This window comes from Pelmatolapia mariae, linkage group LG9 (assembly GCF_036321145.2).
Source record: "Pelmatolapia mariae isolate MD_Pm_ZW linkage group LG9, Pm_UMD_F_2, whole genome shotgun sequence".
NCBI classification, from domain to species: Eukaryota; Metazoa; Chordata; class Actinopteri; order Cichliformes; family Cichlidae; genus Pelmatolapia; species Pelmatolapia mariae.
Window position 1 is genome coordinate 9,384,439 of NC_086235.1, and position 25,626 is coordinate 9,410,064.

At 39.7% G+C, this 25,626-nt stretch overlaps 1 protein-coding gene across 2 annotated transcripts; it reads right to left on the minus strand.

The window, feature by feature from the left end:
* Window positions 1–1,895: 1,895 nt before the first annotated feature.
* LOC134634610 (zinc finger protein OZF-like) lies at window positions 1,896–22,177 on the minus strand. Of its 2 annotated transcripts, XM_063483922.1 has the most exons (4): window positions 22,081–22,177; window positions 10,039–10,144; window positions 4,068–4,916; window positions 1,896–2,977 (listed from the first exon to the last, which is right to left on the minus strand). In XM_063483922.1, the coding sequence occupies exons 2-4, from the start codon at window positions 10,054–10,056 to the stop codon at window positions 2,285–2,287; spliced, it is 1,560 nt and encodes a 519-aa protein (XP_063339992.1). In that variant the 5' UTR covers window positions 10,057–10,144; window positions 22,081–22,177; the 3' UTR covers window positions 1,896–2,284. The 2 variants fall into 2 exon arrangements, 1 of the variants encoding a protein (XP_063339992.1); XR_010094851.1 differs by lacking the exons at window positions 1,896–2,977; window positions 4,068–4,916 and adding an exon at window positions 6,766–6,818.
* Between the last annotated feature and the right edge of the window lie 3,449 nt (window positions 22,178–25,626).

The window sequence follows — 25,626 nt, forward strand, 5'->3', positions numbered from 1 at the left end:
TGGTAAAATGGAGAGTAGACTGATATATTAAATATTCCTTTATTGGGTGAGAAAATCAGACCATGTCATAACTGCTCTAAGTCATACAGAATAGTCATCAGAGCCTTAAACAGGCTGACTTCTGCTAAATGGGTCAAACTGGGCAGAAAGTCTACAAACACATAACATCCTTATAGAAAAAAAAAACATAACCCTACATCATGTGTCATCAATTTGATTGATGGCCCTAGCCTTGACCTTTTGACCTTACCGGAAGTACTCCCGAAGTGTCTAATCGATTCCATATGTGTGACTAATTGCATTCGGTGGGAAAAAAGGAGGGGTGGTTCCTGGGGGCAGGAAAAGTTCAGGGGGGTGACGCAGCAGATTTCTGATGAGTCAGCGGAGATCGGAGCGCATGCTGTATAGAGACAAACAGAATGATCGAGACAGTTAGTTTTTCACAGACAAACTCATAGTTTGAATTCTGTTTAAATGTTTCAGTATTATGACAATGATCTTGATAACCTTTTTCTCGGTAAAGAGCTATTTCTTTCTTCAATAGCGGCTTTATTTTGCTTTCTTATATTAACCTACAGGCCACCCACTCGTCTCCTCGTATGTGTAAAAAAATATCCCTTAGTGAAAAAAGCGCAGCTCACATATTCAGAACTCTATCCCAAATAATAGGGGCGTCAACAACCCCTCTAATCGATATTAGTATTTCTTAATGCTTGTAACCTAGCAAAGAATTTCATGCAGGCCTCAACTCCTTGTACGTTTAAAATAACCCTTAGTGGAAAAAAAAGCACCGCACACATATTCAGAACTCAGAACTAAATAATTTTATTAAAACACCCCGATGAGGTATTTTGGTTTTGTGCAGCCACTCATACCAAAGTAAAGAGTTTTTCTTAATTTTTGAGCTACTTTTACAACGGGTTTTCCCATTAACAGAAAATAGACAGAAACCCTAAAAGAAAATGGCCTTGTTTTACGCACATCAACAAGGAGTCAGACGACCGTCGGTTCATCCCGGTCAATGCTTCCTTCGTCGGGTACCATAAACATATGAGAAAAAAACCCAGAGAATTTATTATCTTGTAAGAGTGAGTGAGTGAGTGAGTGAGTGAGTGAGTGAGTGAGAGAGAGAGAGAGAGAGAGAGAGAGAGAGAGAGAGACAGAGAGAGAGAGAGAGAGAGAGAGAGCGAATCGATCAAACTTTTCTACAAAACGTTATACCACTCCGGGTCAGGAGGGGCGATATAGCACGGACCGGTCAGATGACTACGCCGGATGGAAGAATAACTGGAAGCGTCCCAGAGACTTTCCCTTTGACATTCATCCTGCTCCATGATCAGCCGTTAAATGTTTCCTCAATGTTGCTGTAATGTAACAACAAAGTTAGTTTTTTTTAAGATCAGACAGGGGTACAGTCCCAAAACATTCCTTACACGTTCCTGCAGTCACCGAATTAGCATCTGTGAGACAAATAAGCTTCAGGGACTGACTTGTTTTAAGAACCGACCTTTGACACTTGGATGTTGGCTTAATTTTTACCCAAAGAGTGTCACGGTTCTGGGTCAGTTTGACACAGTATTTTGAGTTTTCATGTCTTGGTTTGATTTTGTATTTTTGGTTATCTTCTTGGTCTAGATTAGGGGTGGGCAATCTCAGTCCACGAGGGCCGGTGTCCCTGCAGAAAACCTCAGGACTTGCACCAGAAAATAAAAAAAACAGTAATTCTAAGAGGTGTTGGGTTTAGGGAAGTTACGCAAATTTGCGCAGGTTTAGTAAATCTAGTGTTAATCAAGAAACTGCTGCTGTGCTACATCCATAAATAATGAATAAATTAGGAGCTAAAGCTAAAAGGACAGTTTATTTGTACCATCTTCATGTGAACACATTCAAGAACATCACAGATGAAAGACACATTAAAAACTTCCACAGTACATAAAGCAAGAAAAATAGTTTTTCTTTCAGGTGGTTTCAGAAAAAACAAAAAATATCAAACAGCTCCAAGACTCTCTTTGAAAGAACTAAAAACCTTTATTCTCATGGTCCAATCATGTGTGAACTCCCCGATGAAGCCTTGTGTGCTAAAACATGTCAGAGTTTTAAAGGTTAAACATGAGTTTCCAAAATGTTTTCCTGGAGAACAATGAACTATTTGACTGAGTTTCAATTATTTACAGACGAGCAAAACTAGGAGAGAGAAAGAAGGACAAAACGGACTCAGTAAAACGACAGAAAATAAGATCCCATGTAAATCTGTATTATGTAGAAGTTCAGCCCAGCAACCAGTTCAGTTCAACACAAGTTTAAATGATTCTATCTGAACTCTGTGGAGCCTGATCTCAAGCTTCTTGAGTCTGACACTGAAACCAGAGGATCTTTCTGTCTCTTCAGATTCACTGTGATCCAGTGATGGGAGTGATTTCAGCCCTGAGTGATCACGCTGATGTTTGCACAGAGCAGACAATGAGGTGAATGTTTTGGCACATTGGTAACAGTGAAACAGTTTATTAGTAACGTGGGATCGTTTGTGTTCAGAGTATGAACTGAGATTCCTGAAGCTCTTGTCACACTGGTCACAGCTGTAGTTTCCTTCCATGTGTGTACGTTCATGATAGTTACAACTACTTGATCGTGAGAAGCTTTTGTCACAGTGTCTGCACTTGTATGGTTTCTCTCCTGTGTGGACTCGTTTGTGTGTTTTTAGCTGACCTGCCGTGGTGAAGGATGACCCACACTGATCACAGAGGTGCTTTTTAACCCCACTGTGAATCAGTTCATGTTGTTTTAAGTGATGTGATGTGGTGAAGCTTCTCCCACATTCTTTGCAGTATTTCAGTTTGTCTCCAGTGTGTCTACGTTGATGTATTTTTAGGGCGGCTTGCCAACTGAAAGTTTTTCCACAAAGGTCACAAAGAAAGTCTTTCCCACCACCACAGTGATGACAGGGTTGAGAACTGGATCCATCTGTGTCGCTCTGCTTCTAAACAAAGACACAAAGACAGTGTAAGTCAGTCCTTCAACATTTTTATCCTGAACGTCGCCTGAAATAAAGAGCATCTCTGCAGACGTCCAATTACATTTGACTGTTTCAGTTAACACACTCACTTTACTGGGCTGCAATAACTACAATACTACCACCATAATACTCCAGTAATACTAAAATCATAACTGAAATGAAAATCTGAATAATCACTCAGAGCTACGTTCTGAGTGATTAATATAATATCTATAATATTGGCCATATTATATTTACATTACCAAAGTGAGATGACTTTAGTCTCATGATCATGGTATGACAGTGTGAACGAAATCCGATATTGTCAAATCCGATCTGGGTCACTTTCGTATGTGATACTGAATCCGATACATATCCGATGTTTTAGAAAGCGACTGCTGTTTGAACGGTCAAGTCGCATTAAATCCGTCTTTTACGTCACTGACACAAGACAGACGCCAATTATCAGCGCCGGAGAAGCGCCCGAGACGACATCGCGAACACTTCCTGGCCATCCAGTGTAGATGTCAGTGAAAGTGTTGGGAAGACAACGTTGGAGAAACGTGAACATTTTATTTGTACTGTATAATCTGTAGATTCTGACAGAAATCTGCAACTATCCTTTGAAGCACCGCTCCTCTCTAAAACAGCAGTAAGGATCATTATTAGGTTATTTACATTATTATGTAAATAATAAAATAACTTAAAGCAAAAATTGGGAAACGTAAAGTCCGAAGTCTTTATATTAAGGGCCAACAGTCAAACAATATTGTTTGGTCTGGGTCTAAACAGAGCGCGTTGTGTGTGACGTCTTCTTTTGCGCATGCAGGCCGCTTTGAGCGTTCACACTAGAGCACGTTTGCTGTCGCATTTTATTTGTAGTGTGAACAAGCAGACAAAAAAAAATCGGATTTGATCGAAAAATCGGAATTGAGCATTAAGACCTGCAGTGTGAACGTAGCCTTAGAGCTGCTTTTCCATGCAGTAGAATTGCTAACATGCTAACACAGTTTAATGAGCAGAGTTGTTCCAAACAGTCAGGCTAAAATGACAAGATAAAAATATAAATACAAACCTCACAGTAACTGCACTTGTAGAGTCTCTTTCTGGTGTGGATCTGTTGGTGTCCTCTCAGGTAATGTGGAGATTTAAAAGCCTTCTCACACAGGTCACATTTATAAGGTCGTCGCTCAGTGTGGGTAAACATGTGTTGTTGTAACAGTGTGTCTGTAGCAAAGTATTTGCCACACTGTTCACAGCAGTACACATCATGTCTGGTGTGAATGCGTAGGTGTATATTTCGGTACCCTCTCTGGCTGAAAGTTTTACCACAGATGTCACAGCTGTATGCCTTAATTCCAGAGTGGGTAACTAGATGACTCTGTAAGTGGCTACTGCGAGTAAAAGCTCTGCCACACTGACCACAGCTGTACGCTTTAACTCCACTGTGGATGAGTTGGTGTTTTTTTAGGGAATCCTTCCTGGAAAAAGACTTTCCACACAAGTCACAGCTGAACGGTCTCTCTCCAGTGTGGATGACCTGATGATGCTTTAGTGAAGCCTTCCCAGTAAACTCCTTCCCACACTCGTCACAGGTGTATGCCTTAATTCCAGAGTGGGTAACTAGATGACTCTGTAAGTGGCTACTGCGAGTAAAAGCTCTGCCACACTGATCACAGCTGTACGCTTTAACTCCACTGTGGATCAGTTGGTGTTGTTTTAGGTGACCCTTCAAGGAAAAAGACTTTCCACACAAGTCACAGCTGAACGGTCTCTCTCCAGCGTGGATGACCTGATGCTGTTTTAGTGAATTCTTCCCAGTAAAACTCTTCCCACACTCGTCACAGGTGTATGTTTTCTCTCGCTTTCTTCTGTGAGGTTTGTCGGCCTCCTGAGAGCGCTGACTTCTCGCTCCATGTTGGTCCTGCAGTGACAAAGATACAAACAGAGGCAGTGAGTGAAATGCAGTTGTGGAACAAACTCAACCTTCAAACTCCCTCCATTAACACTAGTTTTAAACCTGAAGGTGGAGTGTGGCACCAAACACCTTAAAGGTCTCTTATCCCCACCTGCTGGTAGTTCTAACACATTACATCCAACCTATAAACAAATAAACAAACATAGGATTTCTTATCAGTAAATGATTATATATAAATCTACAAAAATTACAGAAATATGTAATAGGAAACAACAAAATAATATAAATTATAAAATAATATAAAAATGTGTGTGTGTACAATCAGGAGGGATGGGCATGATTTTAGTGTTTAAACAGTCATGAATTATTTTTGTTTATTTCTTTATTCAAAAGGAACCCCATTAGCTTCCACAACAGATGTTGCTCGTCTTCCGTCAAATACAATCACATAAAATATTATACAATAAAGTGGATTCAAGATATCCACATAATTTGGCTCTTACATCCACAGTTTCACAATTGTTAAAATATGAGCAATCAATAATAATAGTATAATAATAATATCAATAACATTGTGGCACATTACACAAATTTCAAAAACAAATCATCTCTTACAATAACAAACAAAACAACTAAAAACTCTGTAAATCGACTTTTAAGTGTTCATTGAAGTTTTGAATATTTGCTAATTCTCTAATTTTATAACTCAATTTATTCCACTAAAAAGTTGCTCTAAATATAACAGTTTTACAAAAAGTTACTTTTAACTCGAGCATTTACTAAATTGCAGTTTGTTGAAAACTGTGTAATATGATTATGTATTTCATCTGGATACTGCAGCTGAGCAGAAAAAAAATGTGGTGTGTTTAACAGAATTGCTTTCTTTATGACTACAAGTAAGCCATAGAATATTTTAGCCTGTACAGGAAGCCAAGAAAGTTGATTATGCATTTTATCGATATTAGTATAGTATGAACATCTTAACACTAATCTGAACGTCTTACTCTGGACTAACTGAAGTCTGTTAAGATCTGTCTTATTAGCTGCTGACCAAATGATTGAACAATACTCCAGATGAGACATTACTAGTGCATTAATGACATCTTTCATAATTGAAGAAGTGATACAGAAAGAGCATTTCATAGCCATAGCTATGCCTTGTCCCGTTTTCTTAAAAACAGTCGATGTGCTGAGACCATGAAAGGTGGTGATTTATGGTAACGCCGAGTAGTTTAATCTGGGTGACGTGTTCTAACACTGGCTATGGAAAGACTCAGTTGCCGGCTGTTGACTAATCTGCTTCTAATTAACATAGATTTGGATTTAGATACATTTAAAATCATGTTATTTTTACCAGGGTTCGTACGCTTTTTTCAGGGTCAAATTCAAGCACCTTTTAAGCACTTTCAAGGTCCCTTTTTAAGATTTTCCAGCACCCCCCCCCCCCCCGCCAAAAAAAAGAAAAAAAAAAAAAGAATGCATGTTTCAATTTGCATCACCTCAGTAAGACCATATGAAAAGACACCTTTGCTCCCCTTTTGTTAGGACATAGAAAAACGCACCACACAAAAATACTGCAAAAGGAAACGGTCACCTTATATACATAGTGTATAAACTCAAAATGCACATTTCACTTAAAAATGTGGAGTTTGCATGTTCTCCCCGTGTTTGCGTGGGTTCCCTCCGGGTACTCCGGCTTCCTCCCACCGTCCAAAGACATGAAGCTTGTGGGGATAGGTTAATTGGAAAATCCAAATTGCCACTAGGTGTGAATGTGCGAGTGAATGTGAGTGTGAATGGTTGTCTGTCCCTGTGTGTTAGCCCTGCGAGAGACTGGCGACCTGTCCAGGGTGTACCCCGCCTCTCGCCCTATGAAAGCTGGGATAGGCTCCAGCGCTCCCCGCGACCCTGAAAAGGATAAGCGGCAGTGAATGGATGGATGGAAATGTGAATATATCAATTTGTTAGAGATATTCTTCTCCTGTTGAAAAAAAAATAAAATAAAGAAATAAGTCTTCTCATCAGATATTGATGCTTCTTTCCTGTGTGACAAAAAATAGGAGACAGATGTTTGTTTGTTTTTTAAGTTATTTCCCAATAAAACTGTTTTGTTGCTAACTACATTGCTGTCTGTATTATTGCTGAAGTCCTAAATGATCACCTTTAAAGTGTTTGTGCTAATAACATCAAGTCAGACAGGCATGGAGAACAGCACTGACTGTTTAAGTAGTTTAATGTGCAGGTGGCGATAAACACATTTTGAATGAAAGCCGGGGAACTTTGGTAGCACAGAAACAAGTGGCTATTCTTTGTGACCATATAGATCACTCATATTACCATTATTTCACCCAAAGGCACAAAATTAATACTCAAAAAAGCTGCAGCAATACACACAAATATAAACAGTACTTGGTGACAACTTTGCTTTTAGCCGCTAACCCTCTGTTGTCCAGGATATAATTGGCCGTTTTTGACTACTTTTGATTTGGCCTCTATATTTCGCCTTTAAAAACTGTTTATCTTGCCAATCTGTTATTTACTCATTTTGACATAATGTGTCAGCACAATTTATCTAAATTCAGACAAAATTTAAAATACGAGTACAAAGTGATATTTTTGACTGTAAAAACCACAAGCATGTTTAAGGAATCATTTTCATAACTTGAAATGCAAATAGAAATTGTACATTTTTAAAAAATATGAACAAGTTTTGCAAACAACAAAGTTATATGGTACTATTTACCTAAAAATGCAGCCAACCCTCAGACGTTTTTTTATATAACCATTCAAAACTATTTACAGAATAATCAGGTGTTCTGCATCAAATAAGAAGGCACACAAATTATTTATACAACTCCAAAAAATAGTTTGTGTCCACTATAACAGACGAGAACAGCGCATGGATAAACCTGCAGGTCTGACAGCAGGTGTGTCACTCAGCGTTTACACTGCAACCTGCCTTTGGTGGCTTTTTTGCAGCAACTGTGACGTTCACTAGTAGAACTGACACACAAAACAAAACGACTACACTACACACTAACTACACAAGACAACACACTAACTTGAGACTCCAAACACGATAAACGTCACAAATCTCTCACGTATCAAAACTCTCTCTCTTTTTCGCTCACTTACTCTCTCTCTTCCCTCTCTTCCCAACAACCAAATACCACATGTTGCCGTATCATTTTTTGATTGGTCGACATGGTACATTTTTCCACCAATAGGGAAGGAGTGTTTTTTCTTTTTACACTCACAAGCAAAGCGTGTTAGCTAGCGCTCTCTATATAAAACGCTGTTTTTACCGTTTCTTCCCGGAGTAAACGCCACTGTTTTATTAAGAAACCCCCCCAAAAAACATCGGTTTTACGTGACCTATCAACACAATTTAAAAACTGGTATATAGTTTGAAGTCGACCCAAGTTGAAATGGAGACTCTGGGTCCGTCGACCCCAGAGGGTTAATCAGAAAGCCTTAAGTTGGCTAGTTATGTGTTGGGCTAATGTTTAAAGCTTTCACTTGAGTAAATTAACTCATCTTACTAAGTAATGTTAGCTAAGTTCACAGGATATTCCGTAATAGCGCTGCCATACTGCATCACACTCAGTGCATTTCTATCATTTCTCCAGCGAGTTTGATAGCTAGCAAAATAATAAAAATAATAAAATTAAAAATAATTTAAAAAAAAATAGCATGTGTAACATAGACGTACTGGAAAATTATTTACTAGGACTCATCATGCGACTGGAGAACGCAGACTCCGCCATTGTTGTTTTCCATCAAACACTCATTAAAACAGCAACCTACAGCTATGTTAGCGCACTCATCCCCGACTGTCCGAGGGAGGGGCGGGGTCACATATTGAAACAGACGCAAGGCAGCCCAGGCAGGGAAATTTTGCTTTTGCGTCTCATTTTTTTCCTCTATCTGATAAGGAAACAATTCAATCAGATAGCTATTTATTGTGAATGAAATACAGTTACATTTTCAAGAACTTTTAAGCACCACATTTGAAATTCAAGCACTTTTCAAACCTTGAAAAGACGACATTAGAATTCAAGCATTTTCAAGGATTTCAAGCACCCGTACGAACCCTGTTTTACTTATCCAGTCAAACACATTCAGCAAATTTTGTTGTGACACGCTGATCAATTCAGAGTTGTCACTGGCTGAATAAAACTTGGTGGAATCATTGGCATACCCAAGATTAACCCAAGACATATTGCTGATCGTTTGTGAAAACTGAATAGAGAAGTGGAGCGAGGCAGCTGCCTTGGGGTAAACCACAGTTCATGTCGCAGCCCTCTGAGAAATACCCAGTATAATAAACCCTTTGCTATCTTCTGTCCAAATAATTTTTCATCCAGCACAGAGCAGCTGGTGAAAATCAATAACATTTTAGTTTATCAATCAAAAGATCAAAATTTATCAAATCAAATGCAGCACTAAAGTCCAGGAATACCACTTTCCCATCATCTAGACGTTTATACCATATGTTATCTGTCATATGAATTAGAGCTGAGCTGGTAAAATGACCAGCTTGGTCCAGTGAAGAAAAATGTCTGATTGTAACCTGAGGGTTTTTTTACATTAAGAAAAAGGCACCAAACATCAAATCAATTTAAGCCTAAACAGTAACACATGAAAGTAGAGCGATATGACCAAAAATATTTATCACGATATACATTTGAAAATTTGCGATAACGATATAACTGACGATATGATTGAGGCGAGACAAAATACTTTACAACTCCACCACTTTATTAGTGCAAAAAAAGAAAAACAAAACAATGTATTTTCACCTAAAGAAAAAATATTAACAGTGCAAATGCAAATTCCTTGGAGCAAATGTCGGCCAATTTCCACTGGAAATGCCTTTTGGTTAAACTATCAGCAAGCAATTTGCATTTGCACTGTTAAATTTTTATATAACTTTAATGCACATAAAAAACAGCTGCTTGTTTAAGTGAAAATACATTGATGGGGTTGTTTTTGCACTAATAAAGTTGTGGAGTTGTAAAGTATTTTGTCTAGTGTCAATTATATCATCAGCTATATATTATCTCAAATTTTCAAATGTATATCGTGATAAATATTTTTGGTCATATCGCCCTGCTCTGTCTGTCACCTTCTGTGTTGAGCTCATTGTTTTCTCTGTAGTGGCTGAGCTGAGTCCAAGTAGCTGAAAATGTTCGTCTGCTGCTCCGTCAGACTCTTCTCCGCCTGCTGATCAGCTGGGACACAAAACAGATCTTTGTTAGGCTCCACACTGCACTGAAGAGTCAAAGTGTCTCATATGTTCATCTGACAACAAAAAACAAATTTTTGCTTCCCGAGGTGGGCAAACAGACACTAAAGGTTTGAGCACCGATACCAAATTTAGCAGTATGGCAGACAAGTAGCAGGAGAGACTGAGGCCTGTTATTAGAATCAAATGCCCAGTGGGCCGACACAACGATTTGTACCGATAAGACAACAACAGCTGTGTTTTATCCTGGAATACATTTCTTTTACATTTTCTTGAAATGTTTTTCATTGTAGCACTTTTACCTACAACTAGGGGTGCAACGATACACAAAATTCACAGTTCAGTTCGGTTCGATACTTTGGTGTCACGGTCAGAGGTGGGTAGTAACGAGCTACATTTACTCCGTTACATTTACTTGAGTAAGTTTTTGAAAAAAAATGTACTTTTTAGTGTACTTTTTAAGTACATTTTTTGCACAATACTTTTTACTTTTACTTGAGTACATTTATGAAGAAGAAACGGTACTTTTACTCCGCTACATTTGCAAAATTCGACTCGTTACTTTAAAAAAAAATTAGTTTAACACATTAGATAACATGCCGTCAGTGGAGTTTCCGGTAACTTTTTTACCAATGAGACGTGGCCATACAGTCACATGACCAGTTTGAACCCGTGGCGGGCAGAGCGGCCCAAGCATTTCAAAGTAGCGAACACACGGAAAGAAGAAATATGATAGCAGAGTCTACGCTAGAGCTCAAGAGGCTGAACACCTTTGGCCTCACATACAAAGTATGTTTCGCTTAAAAGCAGCACAAAAGAACAGCTATGTCTGCAGTGTCGGTGTCTTCAGTCAGAGCCAAAACAAACCAACTTCTCAGCGTTAAACAAACAGCTCGTAACCTGAGGAAACGGTAAGTTTTCTCTAAATATCTTTTTAGCTGTGGTTAGCTGGATGTCAGTCTTATGTTACAGCAGCTGTGTCGAGCTCGAGCTGCGAGTCATATTTCCGGCGCTACGTTGTAATGAGATATGTTTGTGGGTGTTTTGTGCAGCTTCAGATGTCTTTTTAACTGCTCGCTGGTTAGCTAGCGTAAGCTATAAGCTAACAGCTAGCCTGGTTAATGACGCTAGAGTTCCACGAACATGTAAACAGCTCGTCTCTACTGCTTTAACTGTTAAACAGAAGGCAATACTGCGGGTGACAGGGTTTATTATGTGAAACAGCAGCTTGTTTAGTTTAAACAGTCTGCATTAAGCTGGGCAAACACTGCGAGTTTTTTTCAGTCACGTTATTCAGCTCCTGCTCAAACTGTACAATTAAATCGCAGAGGTTAGAAGTTCATAGGTCACGATGCAGGGTTTCACACTATACGGCCTGATGCTCTGATGCGACCTGAGTGCTCAAACTGTGCGTCCATAACATGAAGCTTATCATACAAAATCTGTCCCTCGCTCTCCCTCTCTGTCTTTCACTCACACAGGCACACACACCATCAACTCTGCTAAATTACTAATGAAAAACATTGACCGGGCAGCTGTGATTGAGCAGCAATGTCAATCCAACTCTTTTCATGGTTGTTGTAGTCGTGATAATTTTGTGAGGCCACACTGAAAAGCCTCGGATACGGAAGCGTAGAGCTGCCACCGGGGCAAAAGAAAAATAGAGCTATGTCACGTTATAACGTGAAAAGTATGTTTTTCTAACAATATACTGTTCATGTTTGAACAATATTATATCACGTTATTACAATATACATAATTATCACGTTCGTAGAATATAAATATTATATTGTTCAAACGTGAAAGGTATATTGTTAGAACAATAAACTGTTTACGTTATAACGTGATATAGCTCTATTTTTCTTTTGCCTGGGTACGTACTCGGATGAGCTTGCCTCATCCTCCAAGTTGTGCCTCCATCTCTTGTGTCCAGATCACACGCTGCACTGCCGTGCCGCTCCACCTTTTCTTTCATTTCTGTGTTTGTGCTGCGCAGTGTGAGAGGCGACAGGATTTCAAACTGGTTTGATTATCATGCGACCATACGATTGATGATTGGGAGCTGGTCGTGAGGTGTTAACTGCTTTTCGTTACCCCATGTATACTACACGATGCACACACGATTAAGGCAAAACACGGCCGATCCCCAAAACGGTTGCGCGATTGAAAAATCGTCTCAAAATGGGCCAATAATCGCAGAGTGTATGGCCATCTTTTGGAGGCTTCCTCCAAACAAACATCTGCAGCTTGGCAGTGTATACAGCACTATAATGACCAGACCTAATTCTTTTGAAAACCTTACATCTTTCCACAGGTCTCCACTTCATCAGACATCACCTAGACCCAGAGCTGGGTGAGGCCAGCACAAACAGCGGCCTATTCGATGAAGATGATGGATCCATGGGGTCAGGAAAGCCAGTAGCAGAGGAACTGGAGAGGTACCTTTCATGTCCATTCACTGGAGGTGTGGAGCTATTGCATGGCTTTCCTCACATCAAGAAGCTGTCGATCAAAGTCAATATAGCTCTTCCTGCATCTGCAGCCTGTGAGAGACTTTTTAGTCATGCAGGACTCCTGTTCACTGCCAAACGGTCACAGCTTCACAGCAAGAACCTTGAGAGCCAACTGCTGCTGAAGCTGAAGCACCATTTCACTGACTGAAGAAACAATTTATGGTAAAGTGAGCCATACACATATGTACATCCACATAGTGGGAATTTGTATTTGTCTTTTATAATTAGTTTTACTCTGATTTCAGTGTTTATTTGTGAGTGTAGTTTTTACATTTTTACATATTACATTGTGTTAATCCGCTGTCTATACTTCAGGGTATTTTAGTATACAAAATAAGGTTTGTTTGAATGTCTATTCTTGTGGAATTTTAGCACAGATGTTTTGTTTTGTTTTTATTCCTGCTGTCCGCCTTGGGAATAAACTTTTCCTGATTATACCTGTTGCATCTCTGTGTCATTTGTTTCTGATTTACTTAATCCCTCCTTGTATTTAAAAGAACCACCCCTAGTATGACATTCTGGCGCATCAGCTGTAGTCTGTTATGTTGAAGTTGCCTCGTTCTAATGTTTTCTCTGAGGCTGCTGTAAATGCGAATATATTTACTGTGGGTTTTGCTTGAAAAAGCTTTACGTTGTGAAAAACTGAAATCTTGAAATTAGAATTGTTGTGCCTTATTTTGTGGATTTTTTTTTTACATATATTCCTTTTGAAAATACTAAAATTTGTATATTTATTTATTTTTGATTGTCTGATAGCATTTATTTATAAAATAAATCGGACATTTCAAACAGTTACTCGCTACTTACTCAGTACTTGAGTAGTCTTTTCACCAAGTACTTTTTTACTCTTACTCAAGTAACTTTTTTGACGACTACTTTGCAGATGCAGGAAGAGCTATATTGACTTTGATCGACAGCTTCTTGATGTGAGGAAAGCCATGCAATAGCTCCACACCTCCAGTGAATGGACATGAAAGGTACTTCTCCAGTTCCTCTGCTACTGGCTTTCCTGACCCCATGGATCCATCAACTTCATCGAATAGGCCGCTGTTTGTGCTGGCCTCACCCAGCTCTGGGTCTAGGTGATGTCTGATGAAGTGGAGACCTGTGGAAAGATGTAAGGTTTTCAAAAGAATTAGGTCTGGTCATTATAGTGCTGTATACACTGCCAAGCTGCAGATGTTTGTTTGGAGGAAGCCTCCAAAAGATGGCCATACACTCTGCGATTATTGGCCCATTTTGAGACGATTTTTCAATCGCGCAACCGTTTTGGGGATCGGCCGTGTTTTGCCTTAATCGTGTGTGCATCGTGTAGTATACATGGGGTAACGAAAAGCAGTTAACACCTCACGACCAGCTCCCAATCATCAATCGTATGGTCGCATGATAATCAAACCAGTTTGAAATCCTGTCGCCTCTCACACTGCGCAGCACAAACACAGAAATGAAGGAAAAGGTGGAGCGGCACGGCAGTGCAGCGTGTGATCTGGACACAAGAGATGGAGGCACAACTTGTAGGATGAGGCTCATCCGAGTACGGAAGCGTAGAGCTGCCACCCAGGCAAAAGAAAAATAGAGCTATATCACGTTATAACGTAAACTGTTTATTGTTCTAACAAGATACTTTTCACGTTTGAACAATATAATATTTATATTCTACGAACGTGATAATTATGTATATTGTAATAACGTGATATTAGTAGTGTGTGAATGTGTGTGTGAATGGGTGAATGACTGAATGTAGTGTAAAGCGCTTTGGGGTCCTTAGGGACTGAGTAAAGCGCTATACAAATGCAGGCCATATTATATTATTCAAACGTGAAAAGTATATTGTTAGAAAAACATACTTTTCATGTTATAACGTGACATAGCTCTATTTTTCTTTTGCCCCGGTGGCAGCTCTACGCTTCCGTATCCGAGGCTTTTCAGTGTGGCCTCACAAAATTATCACGACTACAACAACCATGAAAAGAGTTGGATGGACATTGCTGTTCAATCACAGCAGCCTGGTCAATGTTTTTCATTAGTAATTTAGCAAAGTTGATGGTGTGTGTGTCTGTGTGAGTGAAAGACAGAGAGGGAGAGCGAGGGACAGATTTTGTATGATAAGCTTCATGTTATGGACGCACAGTTTGAGCACTCAGGTCGCATCAGAGCATCAGGCCGTATAGTGAGAGACCCTGCATCGTGACCTATGAACTTCTAACCTCTGCGATTTAATTGTACAGTTTGAGCAGGAGCTGAATAACGTGACTGAAAAAAAATCACAGTGTTTGCCCATCTTAATGCAGACTGTTTAAACTAAACAAGCTGCTGTTTCACATAATAAACCCTGTCACCCGCAGTATTGCCTTCTGTTTTAACAGTTAAAGCAGTAGAGATGAGCTGTTTGCATGTTCGTAGAACTCTAGCGTCATTAACCAGGCTAGCTGTTAGCTTATAGCTTACGCTAGCTAACCAGCGAGCAGTTAAAAAGACATCTGAAGCTGCACAAAACACCCACAAACATATCTCATTACAACGTAGCGCCGGAAATATGACTCGCAGCTCGAGCTCGACACAGCTGCTGTAACATAAGACTGACATCCAGCTAACCACAGCTAAAAAGATATTTAGAGAAAACTTACCGTTTCCTCAGGTTACGAGCTGAGTTGTTTCACAAAGTTGGTTTGTTTTGGCTCTGACTGAAGACACCGACACTGCAGACATAGCTGTTCTTTTGTGCTGCTTTTAAGCGAAACATTCTTTGTATGTGAGGCCAAAGGTGTTCATCCTCTTGAGCTCTAGCGTAGACTCTGCCATCATATTTCTTCTTTCCGTGTGTCCGCTACTTTGAAACGCTTGGGCCGCTCTGCCCGCCACAGGTTCTAACTGGTCATGTGACTGTATGGCCACGTCTCATTGGTAAAAAAGTTACCGGAAACTCCACTGACGGCATGTTATCTAATGTGTTAAACTAATTTTTTTTTTAAAGTAACGAGTCGAATTTTGCAAATGTAGCGGAGTAAAAGTACCGTTTCTTCTTCATAAATGTACTCAAGTAAAAGTAAAAAGTATCGTGCAAAAAAGGTACTTAAAAAGTACATTTTTTTCAAAAACTTACTCAAGTAAATGTAACGGAGTAAATGTAGCTCGTTACTACCCACCTCTGTCGACAGTGCAGCCTAGGCGGAGTAGTTGAACGCAGATCCACTGAGCACTCAACACAGACAGCATCGTTGGAAGAAAAGTTGATAAAACAAATAAAAAATTTTGTATCGTTCGATACATATGCGTTCCGAACCGAAAGCGCTGTATCGAACGGCTCAATATCGATACGAGTATTGTTGCACCACTACAGCCAACATGCTGTTTGTTTTTTTGTTTGTTTGTTTTTTTTTAAAGAACACACACTCCCTTCACCTCTTCTGCATTCCTATGTTTCTCCCAGAGCAGATCTGAGGGGCAGTCCCTCACTCATACATATATACTTTTAATCTCACCCTTAAGGGGTGGTCCCCAGGAGTTTCACAGCATGGTTTAGAACAGTGGTTCTCAAACTGTGGTACACATACCACTAGTGGTACTTAGTCTCTCTCTGGTGGTACACGGAAAATCTCAATTTTTTTTTAAAGACTAAACAATATGTAATTGTGGAGGTATGCAAAGACGACACAAGCGTTCCCGGGGCTCTTCTGGGAGAGAGGGTGGACCAGAAAACGTCTCCCCGAGCATGAGTCCTCTATAAAGAGCAGCCTTTCCTTATTGCCAGTGGTCGCGGCCGCTTCTGCAAGTGAGTAGTAATCCTTTGCAGCCAGCAACAGTGAATTGGCGAAGCCAGCTGTCGGAGGGAGACTTGAGTGAAGAGGAATCCGCCGTCATCCGTCCCTAGTAAGGACAGTGTGCTCTACATGAGCTCAAGAGCAATACCATCACCCAGGCCCAAGAGAGAGAGAGGAGTTTCTCGGTCCGAGGGAGTAGCGCCGTAGACGTGGACAAAATTGTTGGTACCCTTCAGTCAATGAAAGAAGAACTCACAATGGTCACAGAAATAACTTTAATCTGACAAAAGTAATAATAAATAAAATTCTATAAATCTTAACCAATAAAAAATCAAACATTGCTTTTCAACCATGCTTCAACTGAATTATTTAATAATAATAATAATAAATGGTTGAAACAGGGCTGGACTAAAATGATGGTACCCCTAGAACAGAATGAAAATAATGTGACCAAAGCGACATGTTAATCCAAGGTGTGTCCACTAATCAGCATCATAGGTGTCTACTAGAGCTGGGCGATATATCGAGTTTTTTTAAAAATATCGATATATTTTCATACGAGATATAAGATGTGACAATTAGGGCTGGGTATCGTCACTGATTTCTAGAATCGATTCGTTTCCGATTCACAAGGTCCCGAATCGATTCGATTCAATTCGATTCGATTCGATTCAGTTAAATTCGATTTGAATCTGGGAAATTTTGACAGTCAGAAATATTATAATTCAGATCAGTACATTTACATATTTTTGTATCTATAAAAAGGAAGCTGACACACGCAAGACTTTATCAAAGGTGTGAGCGTCACAGCAGATGCCTTTGTGTCAAAGTAGCTGAAGATAAAACACAGAAAAACATGAAGGTGGTTTTCTGGCCTGGGATTTTATAAAAATATTCTGCAGTACATCAAAAACGAAAGAAAACCATTAATCAACATATGAACGTTACCTCTGATGTTACAGCGGTTTTATTAGAGACACGGCTAAGCGTTTTGCATTTTGCATAATTTTAAAAAGTTTAAATTTGTTCAGTATTGAACAGCAGAAATTAGGTTTTCTTTTCGGAAGTATGTAAAACGAAAAAAAAAAAAAACAGCGGCGCTGTAAACAACAGTAGACTTGTGCGTAACAAGCAAGCGAGTAATGCAGAAAACAGATTTTTAGACGGGAATCTGTTCTTGAAGTACAGAGAGAGAGGGAGAGAGAGAGAGAGAGAGAGAGCTGTGCATGAAGTGTGATTTTATCGTGGGTGAAGCAAAACAGTAAAAGTCAGAGTGATTTCATGACAATGTTTATGTGAAGCGTAGTTTGGATCTTCTTTTGCTGCTGGTTCGGTCAATATTGTTTGGAGAGAGATAAAACTAACAGCTTTAGAATCAGCGCAAAAAGGGCGTGAACACAAAGTGCGGACCCGCCGAAACATCAGAATCAGCGAGCTGTCGGCTTTCAGCCCCAACCGTTTCCGTGCAGTTGTTGTGTCAAAAAGTGATTGTCTGCCAGAAAGTGATTGCCGTCCGCGGGAGCGCGCACAGCCGCTTAAAGCTGCAGCTATACTTGTGGAGCCGTAAGTTTGCCTCTTTTTTGTCCATTTTTGTCTCTACGCTGCGTTACTGGGCCTCGCCTCTCCTTCACTGAACAACTCCCCCTCCCCTATAGCTTCACCTGCAGGCAACGACAAGATGAACACGGCAAATCTCCAGTAACGAGTTACTGCGGATTGCCCCGTGCGTGGGGCTGGACGGCGTCAACGTGTTAGCGAGCTAACCACGCTAACGAGCTAACCGCGCTAACGACATGCAGCCCCCTAAAATCCTTTCATTCTCTCTAAAGTTGACTGTGTGCCTTATGTATGAATTCTGGTCTGTTTTTTATGTGGTACACGGCACTCAGCAATCTGTCAAAAAATGTTTTAGTAGGACTTTGGTAAGCTACGGAGCTGCACCACTTGATGGATTGTTGGAGCATTACGGCTACCGTAGTGGAGCCTCGCGGAGTGATACGTACTGTGCTTCAACGTATTATTACTGTACTGTGTGTGTATAAGGGCCATAAATGGCACCTGTTAAGAGACATGGTTAAGAGGATTTCAAACTCAAGGCTGTCAGTCACGCAGTAGAACTTGGAAATAGAGCAGCTGTGAAATCTGTCTCTTTGTTATTATGCTCAGCATCTTTTAGTTTACATTTTGAATGCACAATTGTGAGCTTTTTGTTATGCACAAAAACAACATTGTGTTCTTTTATTTATGGAGCATTATTATTTAATAAATGCTGATAATTTATTTTTGAGTAAATTCTTCATGCACATCTACGCTGTATGTTAATAGAAGTGCCTGTGTGACATCTGGGACACAGCTTTGACTAAACTCTCTTTTTGTTCTTACCTTATGGTTTAAAAAAAAATATCGAGATATATATCATATAGCGCCATCCAGCTAAAAAATATCGAGATATGAATTTTGGGTCATATCGCCCAGCTCTAGTGTCTACAATCTTGTAATCAGTCAGTGGGCCTATATATAAGACTCCAGGTGTTGTTTGGTGACATGGTGAGTACCACACTCAACATGGACCAGAGGAAGCAAAGCAAAGAGTTGTCTCAGGAGATCAGAAAGAAAATCATAGACAAGCATGTTAAAGCTAAAGGCTGTAACACCATCTCCAAGCAGCTAGATGTTCCTGTGACTACAGTTGCACATGTTATTCAGAAATTTAAGATCCATGGAATTGTAGCCAACCTCCCTGGATGTGGCCACAGGAGGAAAATTGATGACAGATCAAAGAGACGGATAATCCGAATGGTAACAAAAGAGCCCAGAAAGACTTCTAAAGAGATCCAAGCTGAAGTTCATGCTTGCACATCACTATTTAATACAGGAAGTAGGTGAACTAAAACAAGTCATCTTTCTTTGTGAGAGGACAATATTAATGAAACAAACCTCAATGGCATCTGGCACAGGGTGTCTTGAATCTGTGCAGGGTACAATGAAATCTCAAGACTATCAACGGATTCTAGAGTGAAATGTGCCGGCCAGTGTAAGAAAGATAGGTCTCAGTCACAGGTCATGGGTCTTACAACAGGACAGTGACCCAAAATAAACAACAACAAAATTGAAAAATCATATCAAAGTATTCCTACCGCGGCCCAGCTATTTCCAGTTTCCAACAATGGCGGCAGCAACTTAGTTTTAATATTACTCTTATTACTCTTCCTGGGTTGCAAAATAAACTTTCAAAATATTTTCAGGTGAGAATGTAGCTGTGTAAACTTCAAATATCTGAGCCGGCCAGAACAGCGAACTCCTGGCTTCATCGTTTTCAAACCCCCTGTGGTCTTTTGCTACTCAGGTTAAACATGATATATAAGTCACTTAGACAACTTAAAAATATTGTTTGGCTTTTTTCAGTGTTTTGTTTGTTCCTGAGTAAATCGGTTTGGCTGAGATCAAAGTTATTAGATTAGATTAAATAAAACATTATTATTCCCTCGGGAGGGTTCCTCCGGGGTTTTCACACAGCTGAAAACACGTCAAACAGAAAACTGATTAAACAAAAGTGTGAGATGGTCAAGAATTTACGCCAGCATCCGATTATATTTTAGATAGCAGGGAGCAGACGGCAGAGTTTAACTCCACTGAGAGAGGTTGTGACGTAATTCTGAAGGCTAGACCGTCCAACTTCACAATCGCTCACTTCCAGCCTACCCGACTTTCAAAGGACCCGGGCCACGTGTACACACACACACACACACACACACACACACACACACAGAGTGCCCTTTTGAATGTTGGCAAATATGTGTATGTGGTGTCTGTGAAGGTTCTCAGTCATCCAGGTCATCGTAGTCTAAGGAGCTTGGAAAGAAAAGTGTCTGGACTTCTTCAAGTAGCTTGAAATACATTTAAATCTGGGACTCTCCACCATTTGACCCTTAGGACGGAAGAAGCTTCTCAGATAAGAGTGAAACGTCTTCATGTGTATGTGTTGTTAAATAGGCCTACTGCGCTTTGATGTCGCTCATAAGGGTGAAACTCATTGTGAAACGTTTGAGAACCACTGCTACAGAACAATGGAGATTTCCCTTATATGGTAACACCTGCAACTCACGTGACGCCCAGAATTGTACAATAGAAATTGACAGACCACGTGACTTTCGCGCATTGCATGCCGGGAACTGGTGGCAAAACTATCCAAGTACCGCATCAAATGCAAGCATTTGCAGCACCGCAAAACGTTTATTCTCCGGTTCCAATACCGTCTTGCTTTTTCTTTCCTCACCAAAAAAGGAATGTACAAAACTAAGGAGAACAATGCCGGTCCGTACAAAGACAGACTCGAAGAAAAGGCAAAGAAAAGGTACGAGGAAAAAATCAACGGAGTGAAAGGGTCAGACCCTTAGGAGCACACAGAGTGGACAAAAGACGTTAGCGTGCTGCCCAACTTTCACCACGCTCAGATTTATAATTATACGGTTCTTGGAGTGAGTGCATACACTCATGAAGTTTTTAGTAACTTCAGGTCACTGCAACAAGCCCAGGTACAGTTTACCGACAGATGGGTACAGGACCTTGAAATGCACCGTATAGAACGAAAGACCATCGTACGAACAAAGGTAAGTTTACCAGTCTCACAAATCGTCTTCATAAATACATATTTGTTAACCGTTTATTAATATAACCTTTGAGCTCAACGGTAATTAATTAGTAGTGGAAATAATTTCTGGTACGCATTACAGAAATGTAGCACTGACAATAATATTGTATGCTGTAATCGTACTGGGCAATTAGTGATACAAAAAAACCTGTTTTATCCTGTGAATAAAAGTATATGTTTTTGTCAATGTACCATGGTAATAACAGAAGCGAAACGCAATATTCTGTCAGGACAATTCACTATTTATGCACAATAAACAAAGGAGCATAGCACAACAATTTCTGTTCAGCGCCAGACTTGCTTGTAACCTATATCACCAATTATGTTATGAAAAATGACGTGTTAACTACTACAAAACACTGACCTTTGTGGGAATGCTTGGAGCAGACTAACATGTGAGCTGGAGTGTTCTGAGACATTATATTTGGTATATCCAGGCCATCCGTCGCGTCTTTGTTACTTCGGAAACATGGCTTAAACAATTCCTCTTCTACGACGTAATCCGATAAAAACCGATCTCTTTTCCCGTGGCTGTTATGCGACCGGCTATTGCAGTTAATATTACAACAGCTTCTTGCCATTTTTTGTGTTTCTTTTTATCGCTGTGTAACTGATTTCAATTGAAAGCCTGCGTGCGCTAGTACCGCTTGCCACCAGTTCCCAGAATCCTTTGCGGTTTTACCCCTGAATGACGTCACATTTTCAATCTCTATACTGATGCTTGAGAGCGCGCCTGTGATGCAAGTGTGTGTAGAGTGTTGAGCGCGTGATCAGTGGTGAGAAAAACAACTCACGAAACTTGACCTTTCTATACTCGTGGCTCACTTCCACTTCTAATCTATTCGTTTGCACACTTACACACACACAGCTGTGGTTTCCTGTTTTGCTACACTCTGGAGAGCCTCGCCTTTAACGGTCTTCTCTCACAGAGAGCAACAGAAAACTTCGAAAAACTCGAGATTGACTGAACTCAGTTCAAAGTTACCTTGGCACTTACCTTTAGACGTGAGAGGTAGTGATGGTCCGCTTGAAGCTGACGCTCCGGTGCGTGTGTCAAAAAGATCAACACGCTGCTTCAGAAGCACTGTGTCGAGGCTTGATTCGTTTGGCCAGAGTCACGTGATTAGTGACGTCTGAAGCTTCATTTAGAACGTACTTTTTTTTACTGAACTTTATTGAACACACAGTGAGTATACAACATACAAACAGATGAAGTTTAAGAAAGAACAGAACATGAACATACAAAACCAGGGATAAAAAAAATAATTATGAGTATGCGAAAAAAATCAACATATATATATATATTGTTCTGAGAGGCTTTTTGTTGGTTGAGTCTGATATTGATTATATGTACAATTCCATATCCTTATAAGAACGCAGAAATATGGTGTTTTATTAATAAACTTACATTTATGGATAAAAAAATTAGCTAAAAGTATCAACAAATTTATTATAAAAAACATTTATCATTCTTCCTGGGGAACTTAAAGAAACAGAATAAAACATTTTCCATCATAAAGAAAACTCCCTTAAAATATGGACATTAACAAAACTGCTAAATTCTTCCAGAATCTCTGTGTAGAGGAACAGTACCAAAATAGATGTGTCACAGTTTCTGGATGATCCCCACAGAAAGTTTAATTAGTATTTATGTCTCTTTTAAATTTTACCATATAGTGACTGGCTGGGTAACATTTATGAAGAATTTTATATGAGATTTCCTTCACCTTGTTTACAATTAGATATTTATGGGGGATCGTCCAGACTGTCTTCCAGGTGATATCTGGAACATGTCGGTTCCAGTAAGATATTATATATATGGGAGAGACACGATATCTTCTTGGAATAAACTACGTATTCTCATATTGCTGTTACCAAGTTCCTGTGAAAAGCAGATTTTTCCCACTGCTGACTCAGCTGGATCAGGGAGAGTGACTGAGGTAGAAATTGAACTGTCAGTGTTTTTATATAACATTAAAGTACCTGAGGGTATGGCACCAAGCACCATTGTGAATTCCCAAACGCTGACGGGAAAATTATATAGTGTAAGGAATTCATTGTAAGTAAGTAGTACTCCTTCTTTATTAACCAGCTGAGCCACCAATAGGATCCCATTTTGGACTAAGTTTCCAGGAAAAGTGATTTATTTTGAAATAAAATATCTCTGTTGTTCCAGATGAGGTATTTGTGTGGTGAGAAGTTGTGTTTATAAATGAGGGTCCACGCTAAGAGGACCTGCTTATGGTTGCTTATGGTTTTTTCCATATAAAATTAAAGAGCATGCGGTCAATGTCTTTACTAATTTTCTTATCCAGGTGTAAGGAGAGAGCAGCATGTGCCAGTCGGGATATCCCTTCAGCTTTAGTAATTAACACTCTACCTGTCAGAGATAAATCCCTTTGCAGTCACTGGTTGAACTTTTTTCATGTTTTTTGTATAATCGGAGTGAAGTTTGACGAGCATCTTGACTTTTAGCATGCTGTTGTGCAACCTATTATCAAAAAGAAAAATCTTGACCCTAATGGTCTCACTAACTACAGGCCGATCTCCAAACTCCCTTTTATTTCCAAAATATTGGAAAAGGTAGTTCTAAAACAACTTCAGGCCTTTTTAGATGCAAATGGTATTAATGAAAAGTTTCAGTCTGGGTTTAAACCTCGCCACAGCACAGGGACAGCCTTACTTAGAGTTTTTAATGATCTTCTTTTAACTGTTGACTCTGGCTATTCCGTGTTTTTAGTTTTACTTGACTTGACTGCTGCTTTTGACTCAGTTAACCACAACATTCTGTCAAGATTGGAACATGTTGGTCTCAAAGGTACGGTTTTATCTTGGTTTAAATCCTACCTCTCAGAGAGGTCGTTCTCTGTTGCTATGGGGCAACACTCCTCGGCTTCTGCCCCTATTTATTGTGGTGTGCCTCAAGGGTCCGTGCTCGGTCCTGCTCTTTTCTCTTTGTACATGTTGCCGTTGGGATTAATTTTTAGAAAATACAACATCTCCTTTCACTGTTATGCCGATGATATCCAGATTTATTCACCTCTGAGATCCAATGTGTCTGCTTCTTTGCAACCTCTGTTCAACTGTTTGCATGAAGTTAAAATTTGGTTGTTACATAATTTTCTTACATTGAACGAGAATAAGACCGAAATCATAGTCTTTGGTAGTCACACTCCGCCAGACCAGTTAGCTGATGCCCTAGGCCCTCTCGCTAGCCATCTCTCGCTCACTGTAAGAAACCTCGGAGTGTTCCTGGATGGCTCTTTTAAACTTGAGAAACAGGTCTCCACTGTGGTAAAAAACAGCTTTTACCAGTTGCGTCAGATATCCAAAGCAAAGCCGTTCCTTCCTTTAAAGGACCTTGAAAAGCTTATCCACGCATTTATTACATCCAGATTGGACTACTGTAACTCCCTCTACTCGGGCCTCCAACACTCTTTTCTTTACCGGCTTCAGTTAATCAAAATGCAGCTGCGCGTCTTTTAACAGGTACGAGAATCTATGAACAAATAACTCCAATTTTAGTCAAATTACATTGGCTCCCTGTTAAACATCGCATAGATTTTAAAATTCTTTTGTTCACTTTTAAAATTCTGAATAATTTAGCGCCCAGCTATCTTTCTGAACTACTCCACTTATACAATCCCAACAGAGCACTTAGATCGTCCAATCACGGGCTCCTAGCACAACCTAGGTCTCGAATGAAGTCGAGAGGTGACCGGGCCTTTGCATCCGTGGCACCAAGACTCTGGACTAACCTCCCTGTTCATATTCGTACTGCCGAGTCTATCCAGTCTTTTAAATCACGTCTTAAAACTTATCTTTTTACTTTGGCTTTTGATTCTGACTAGTTGGCTGGTCTAGCTTGTTGTGTTGTTACCTATTGTTTGTTGTCCTCTTTTATTGTTTGTTTTAATTGTCTCATGCTTTTACTGACTGTGAAGCACTATGGTCAACACTGTTGTTTTAATATGTGCTATATAAATAAATTTTGATTTGATTTGATTTGATTTTGGTCTTTGGATATTAACAGTCCTGGGTATGTGACTTCTTGTTTAACAGAAATGTTACAGATAGCATTTGCAGTGCAGCCTTTAATTGCTAGTAATTCACGTTTTTTAGATTTAGACATAAACCAGATGCCTCAGAGAAATCACTAATAACACTAAGCGCTGGACGGATTTGATTTGCATTCTTCAAGAAGAGTGTGGTGTCATCAGCTAGCTGGCTGATGATAAGCTCCTTATCAGCTATGGTGATTCCTTGTATAACAGGTCAAATCTCGGGGTGGAGTCTTAATCATTTTAACTGAGCCATTGCCATTCGTGTACAAGGTTTTGAAGTTTTACAGAAAAATTCTCCAAAGCCAAATTTTTCCAAAGAGTGGAAAATAAATTGATGTTCAATTGTATCAAAAGCCTTTTAAAAATCCAGAAAGAGAATGAAGCTATTGTCAGATACCAAATCAGAGTAATCAATTAGATCTAAAACTGGATTCCAAAAAAGTTGGGACACTAAACAAATTGTGCATAAAAACTGAATG